The sequence below is a fragment of the Vicia villosa genome, linkage group LG5 (assembly GCF_029867415.1).
Source record: "Vicia villosa cultivar HV-30 ecotype Madison, WI linkage group LG5, Vvil1.0, whole genome shotgun sequence".
NCBI classification, from domain to species: Eukaryota; Viridiplantae; Streptophyta; class Magnoliopsida; order Fabales; family Fabaceae; genus Vicia; species Vicia villosa.
Window position 1 is genome coordinate 105530304 of NC_081184.1, and position 7472 is coordinate 105537775.

A 7472-nucleotide genomic window follows, 5' to 3' on the forward strand; every position below is an offset into this window, starting at 1 on the left:
GTTTTAAGCTTGTGCTTTGGTTGTCAATAAATAAGCATGTCGTTGTAATAAAACACAGCTTTCAGAGTTAATAGTTTCAACATCAATGTTATAATAAAATTTTCCCTTTAGTGTTTTCTCTCTTTTCTCTTCTTCTTCTTCCTCATCTTTTTTGAAAATCCTAATTGTTCTAACAAATTGGTATTAACAGGCCCGGTTGTGATTCAATGAGATTCTGAAATGGCAACCGGAAACACAACATCAACGCAATTTCCAATGAATTTGTTGGTTTTCAAAGGTGAAAACTACGAGAGGTGGGTTGCGCAAATGAAAGTCATCTTTAGATTTCAAGATGTGGGACAAGATGTCGAACATTGAAGACATAGCCATTGTAGGCAGTTATTTCTATACTAGTATATATAGTAGTTCTAGCGTTAGGAATCGGGTGGCAATATCATTGTAAAATCTCTATAGAATTCAAAGTACCTAAGTCAAGGCGAGAAACGAGTTTGTGATAACTATGTATGATTCTGCACACTAACTTCTATTCATTTAAATAGAGCATTTCAGTTACTTTTACTTACTTTTTCCAAGCCTTTATTTTCATTTCCAACTTAGTTTATAGCAAACTTCGACATAGTCGAAGCATTTACTTTGTTTTCATTTCCAAAACTGTTTTTTCACTTTCGTAGTCTATTTCAAACTTATAACACCATTCAAACACTTTTCTCTTCGAAATTATGCACAAAATGCCTAAAATTTTCTAGTTTGATCTTACAAGTAATTATTCAAATCTAAGTGATTGTTTACCAAAATCACGGGTAAATAGAACCTTAACGTGTTCTAGAAGATTATTGAAGAAGAAACACCAAAAGAAGCGTAGGACAAGTTAAAGAATTTGTACAGCGGAGAAGATTATTGTACATTTTTAACAAGTACACATATATACATATGATTCGACCATATATTATCCGATGCGGAACTCTTTAACAATGTTTTTTCAAATTTTAAAGAAAAATAGTTTCAATCTATACAAGTATTTGTTCATTCAAATAATTTTATTAAAATTATACTTTTGTTTAATTTTATCTCTACAAAACCGACTTGTAAAGTGAGAGAGCCACAAGTTAGAAGAAACTTATGGCGACCTCTTCCCTGGAACATGAAACTCGATGAATCTAAGATATTATTATAGTTAGTTTATATTTTCTTGTCAATAAGGCGAGTTATGACCTCCACGAAATGGGGACATCCATTTGGGACTCCTCTATATTGACTTCCAAATTACTCTTGGAAATGGTGTCAATTGCAGCTTGCTCTTTCAAAGTATTAAATTCGTCACTTCCTCCTCTAGATTTAAGAAGGTGTCATATTCTTTCTAACAACTCTATAGAACATTGAGCCTCAGAGTATTTTTTTCTCCACAAGTAACAAGGTGTCTCTTGCTGACTCCAAAAAGGATTCATGAATCCATAACTTGTTTGCAGCTTGTGAAGCTTCAATTTGAGCCCTTCACTTTCCTACACTGATGGGAACTCTTTAATCATTATAGCTTGCAACAAGAGCACACTCCTCCGCAGGTAGGTCCCAATCATCTGATCAATTTGTCACAAACCCATTTTCTGCTTCCTTTGAGTGTCTGTTGGCATGTTAAGGTGGCCATGAATGAAACCTCTGTTGTCAAATCTTATGTCCCACAACAAAAGGCACCACATAACCTTCAAGAGGTATCACAAAATGTACATTTAGGGAAATATGAAAGTATCCTCGTTAATAAAGGGCTTTTTCCCTGCATCAATCTTTTGTTTATTGGATGGAGAGATCCTTGCTCCGCTGGACGATTATGTGTGATTTTTGACTCACCTTCTGGTTTTCGTTTAGTGTGCCTCTTCAACACCCCATCTGGGCCACTCTTTTCGTTGGCACAACCATCCTTGGCCCCTTTAACTTGGCCTTCTTGAGGAATGCTTTCCTTTGCGCTAGTGAAAATGGAGTCATGCTTCATGCATCAGGAAAGGTAAACAATTAACCTGAAATTATGATAAATAAATTGAGATATTTTAGACATAAAATATACTTACGTGTTTTGAGGGGTGTGGACCGTTATGTTTCTCTTTAACCATAAAATAAATGGTGGTATTTAACAACACTGCCTTTATAGGCCTCGTACTTAAAAGGATCTGGAATGTTATGCTTCTCCTTAATCATTTTTCCTTTACAGACCTCGTGCTTGGAGGCTTTAGAATATTATGTTTCTCTATAACAACTTCTACCTCACAAGCCTCGTGTTTGGGTTATGAAGAGTCATAAATGTTATAGCCTAGGCCCATCTTGTTGAGAAAAATAAGTGTGAGTTGAAAGTATTGAGAAACAAATGTGGGGAACTCCCACATTGATTGTAAAAGTGAAGATTGGGCACTTTATAAACGAGAGAACCCACACACTTATCACCTTAATATTTTTGGTGAATATGTGGTGTGTCTCTCACAAGGTGTGTTGCTCACAAAGAAAGACCCCAATGTAAAAAGCTTCTCTTATGTTGACCCCCCAAGTTGATGATCCAACATTGATATCATGAATCATTGGTTCGAGTGAAGAACCGACTCACTTGTAGAAAAAGTCTTTCCCACATGGTGGTGGGTTGGAGATATGTCCCATTGAAAAAGTGTCAACAGTGGTACTTGCTCATAAAAAAACCTTAATATAAAAATGTTCCCTCAGTTAACCACTAAATTGATGATCCAACACATCTAACAATATCTAATTTAGCACAATCACTTACAACAATAAGATGAATACGCAAGTGTAGCATGTGGGTGAACTTGCCATGTCCTATGATAACCTCGGCTATGAATCATCCACCACGCGGTCCTATGAAGCAAGTTCTCATTGGATAACCGGGAAAATAACTTCAAAACTCGGCATTTTTTACTAGGACATGAAGATATAAAAGTCTAGTGTAGTAACAGCATGTACAATATATATTTTTAAAAATGGTTAATAGCAAATATAATGACTTCATTTTATATGTTGATATTCTAAATAAATTTATATTAATATATGTAGTTTTATTTTTGTAATTTCTAAAGATAAATTAGTATTAATAAGAGTGTATTTCAAAAAAAATGAGCATAGTAGAACGAGTCTATTGAAATGGATTACTCACATGCTACACATCAGTTTGGATATTTTCAACATGCTCAAACGTATTAATCTTTTGCTGGTAAGAATGTTCCAGAAATTATCTTCTGTGCCAATTAAGCATAGATTCCTAGTTGAAATTTGCCACTGAGAAAGATTAGATTCGTGAAAGATTTATTAAAAAGCAGAGTATACTTTTTGGGGTAAAAAATAATTGAAAGCTTTGAACTGAATCAATAATTGAAAAGAATCAGTTGCGACTCTTTAGGGTAAAAAATAGGAATGAAATTGACAAGCACTTGCAAATGGATTCTTCGACCATAACATTGTAACTTTTTCTAGATAATGAACAACTCGAAATATGTTCTAGTAATAACTAATAAATAATAATTACATACTTTGGTCTGTAAAAGAAATCAGAATTTTATTTATACTGAAATTTTAAGTAAATATCAGCTGAGTTTAACATATATTCCCTCTGGCCATAATTATAAGCAAATATTCTCTTTTTAGGTTCATTGAATAATGAATGTATTTGATCCTTTATGTAGACCAGATACATTCATTACTCAATGAACCTAAAAAGAGAATATTTGCTTATAATTCAGGCCGGAGGGAGTATTCTCGATCTTTAGTTAATTTATTTAAAATGAAAAGTAACACCGTTATGATATCGGGAGTCGTTCCAGTCACGTAGCATCTCTCACTTTGAATTTATTCCTCGTGCATTACTAATTGGTTTTTTCTTTCAAAACCTTGAAAGAAAAAAGGAAGGAAAAAGAATCGGAATGGAGAACGTTTCGGAGTGGCATAGGGTAGGAAAGAGTAGATTTAAAAACATCTTTCCTCGTTGGGATGTTTTTCCGGTCGGAAGTAGAGCTTATGAGGATAATGGGAACTCGATCACTTCTATTTTCTTTTCGGAAATCCCGGATAGAATCTCTTCCAAGGAGTTATTCGAGTTGTTCGGATGTGTGGGAGATGTAGTGGAAGTTGTCATATCTCCAAGAAAGAACAAGTTTGGCAAACGTTTTGGGTTTGCCCGATTTGGGGAGGTAGAAGATGGAAGACTTCTTGCTGTTAAGCTGGATAACATAATGGTGGACGGTAAGAAGATACATGCTAACTTGCCACGTTACTCGAGAAGAGAGATTATAAAGAAAGAGCCACCAGGTGCAAGGTCAAATGGAGGAGGGAAGGAGCAAAGGAGAACGTTTCGCAGGGATCTTAACTCACTAGCACCGGGATACGGGAAGCGGATGGAGGGTTCTGAAGGAAACTCTTCTTTTGCTGATATTGTTAGGGGAGAGAAGAAAGAGAAAAAGGTGTGTCTTTTGAATTTCATGTCAGATCAGGAGAACATAGCTAGATTCAAGAAAGCTTTTGTTGGTAAGATGGTAAATCCAGGGATGTCTTACAATATTCAGACTAGTTTTGAAGTGGAGGGTTACTTCTCCATTAAGGTAACCCCTCTGGGTGCAAATCTTTGTTTACTTGAAGATCTAGAGGAGGGAGCAACGTTGGACCTTATTAAGGAAGGGAGGAGTTGGTGGTCTCAATGGTTTTCTGAGATTAGAGGGTGGAAGGAAGAGGATGTTGATACAGAGAGAGCTACATGGTTAAGGATTTATGGGATTCCTTGTCATGCTTGGAACTTTGATTTTTTCGAGTTACTTGCAAATATGGTTGGAAAATACATGTGTTGTGATGACAACACATCTAAAGGAGAACACATGGACATTGCAAGGATTCTGGTTAGAACGAATTGTGCTACTGTTTTAAATGAATCTTTTAGTGTTAGAATTAATGGAACAGTCTTTAGAATTAAAATGTCCGAAGATACCCACGGGCCTTTGCGTATTGATCTTAGACAACCACCAAGGCAGACTGTTTCATTAGATTCTTCTTCGGACTCTGAGTATAGATGGAGCAATTTGGATGCTGGCAATCTTGAAGAAGGCGAGTGTTTTGTTTCTCCGGTTCTTTCAGAAAGGCACAAGGAGGAGGAAGCGGTTTTCGAGGTTAGCGGCGAAGTCTTATCGCAGCCGAAAGATTGTGTGTTGGAAGTTGTTCCGGGGAGACGTGTGTCAGACGAGAAGGGTAATAGGTGTCTCTCTTTCGATGGAGCAGTTAGGGTGGCTAAGAATGAGCTTTTAAAGGCAGATATTCCTAACGAGATAGTTGGAGAAGAATCATCGATTGACACTTTTTTCAAAAAGGTGGTAAAGGAGGTGGTTGTCCCAGAGTCAAAGGGTAACGTTAAAAAGGCTTTGAAAGTGAAGGCTTTAACTGGGCCTAGGGCAAGTAAGGCTATAAGGCCCAAGAAGCGGTCTCTTCTTATTTTGGAGGAAGCGAATTCTGGTAGGAAGATTGGGCCGAAGATAAACAATTCTTCAGGGAAGCCCAATGTTACCCAAAGATTTTCTCAACTCTCAGAATCTTTTTGTTCAGCTTCATCTAGTACGAGGAAGGAGGAAAGTTTCTTTTCTGGGGGAACCATTTTGTGTGGAGATCAGATCTCAGACTCGGATGTGGCCAAAGGAAACTCAAGATTTTGGAACCAGATCGAATCGAACGTGGGAGAAAAATTGTTGAACATTATTTCCAATTTCGGTGCAGAACTAGTTGGAGGAGAGAAGAATTTAAGGAAAAAGATTCTAGAACTTGAAGATGTTGATTCTAAAAAGAGGAAGGGAAAGACGGAGAAATTTATTCAGGGATCATGATTATAGGATCCTTTAATATTAGGGGTGGAGGCAATTTGATAAAGAGAAAGAGGATTGCTCAAATTGTGAAGAACGGGAAGGCAGATTTTTTCTTGATTCAAGAATCAAAACTGGAATCTGTTGAGGAGGGTATTGTCAAAAGTTTGTGGCCTAATGAGAAGGTGGGGTGGTCTTTTTCGGGTTCCTCTGGAGCTGCTGGAGGTCTGATCATCATGTGGAAGGAAGGTGAGTGCGAGGTGCTGTTTTCTTTTAGAGGGGAGGGTTTCCTAGGGATCAAAGCTATTCACAAGGGATTTCCTTTTTTCATTGTGAATGTTTATTCTCCCTGTTCTCTTCAATCCAAAAGGAAATTGTGGAAGGATCTGTTACAATGTAAATCTGATTTTTCTGATGGGGAGTGGTGCATAGCTGGGGATTTTAATGTTGTGGTGAGTAAGAGGGAGAGATGTGGGACAGGTTCTAGAAGTAGGATGTCGGAGATGAAGGATTTCGCTGAGTTCATTCGTAGTTCCAATCTTATCGACGTGCAATGCAAAGGGAAGAGGTTCAGTTGGTTCGGTGGAGATGGGCGTTCCATGAGTAGATTAGATAGGTTCCTTGTCTCTGATTCCTTGATCTGGAGTGGGGAATTACGGGTCAGCGCATCGACAATCGGGACGTCTCTGATCATTTCCCTATCTGGTTAATCTCTGACTTCTCTGATTGGGGTCCAAAACCTTTCAGAGTTAACGATTGCTGGTTCGAGGACTCTTCTTTTTTGCCGTTTGTGGAAAAGGTGTGGAGGAGCATTAAGGTCGAGGGCAGGAGCGATTATATTTTGAAAGAAAAGTTGAGAATCTTGAAATCAAGTCTTCGGATGTGGAATGAGGAGCAGTTTGGTAAATTTGATCTGGGGATCAGGGAGGATATTCAGAAGATTAACTTAGCTGACACTCTGCTCATATCTTGTCAAGAGGACATGGTTAAGGAGGTGGTGGTTGAGAGAAGCGTAGCGACGAGTGAGTTATGGAAGAAGATGTATGTCAAAGAGAATCTGCTGAGGCAAAAAAGCAGGCTGAAGTGGGACAATTTTGGTGACTCAAACAGCAAGTACTTCCATAGTTGTTTGAAGGAGAGGTCACTAAGAAATAATCTTAGTTCTATATTAGTGGAGAATCGTCTGCTGGTTTCTGTCGAGGACGTGAAGGAGGAAGCTAGAAGATTTTTTTCTCAGCTCTATTCAGAAACTGATGTTGAAGGATAGAAAAACACTTAGAAAGGGGGGGTTTGAATAAGTGTAGCTTTAAAAACTTGACCGATAAAAATAAATTGCACAGTTATTTTTATCCTGGTTCGTTGTTAACTAAACTACTCCAGTCCACCCCCGCAGAGATGATTTACCTCAACTGAGGATTTAATCCACTAATCGCACGGATTACAATGGTTCTCCACTTAGTCAGCAACTAAGTCTTCCAGAGTCTTCTGATCACACACTGATCACTCCAGGAACAACTGCTTAGATACCCTCTAATACTTTCTAGAGTATTCTGATCCACACGATCACTCTAGTTACAACCTGCTTAGATAACCTCTAAGACTTCCTAGAGTATTCTGATCCACACGATCACTCTAGTTCCTTACAACTTA

The 7472-nt window shown here is 37.8% G+C and overlaps 1 protein-coding gene across 1 annotated transcript; it reads left to right on the forward strand.

Moving 5' to 3' along the window:
- Positions 1 to 5842: 5842 nt before the first annotated feature.
- LOC131605112 (uncharacterized) lies at positions 5843 to 7089 on the forward strand. The gene is made up of 2 exons (XM_058877507.1): positions 5843 to 6438; positions 6570 to 7089. Exons 1-2 carry the CDS (start codon positions 5843 to 5845, stop codon positions 7087 to 7089), a joined length of 1116 nt encoding a protein of 371 aa, XP_058733490.1.
- Positions 7090 to 7472: the final 383 nt, after the last annotated feature.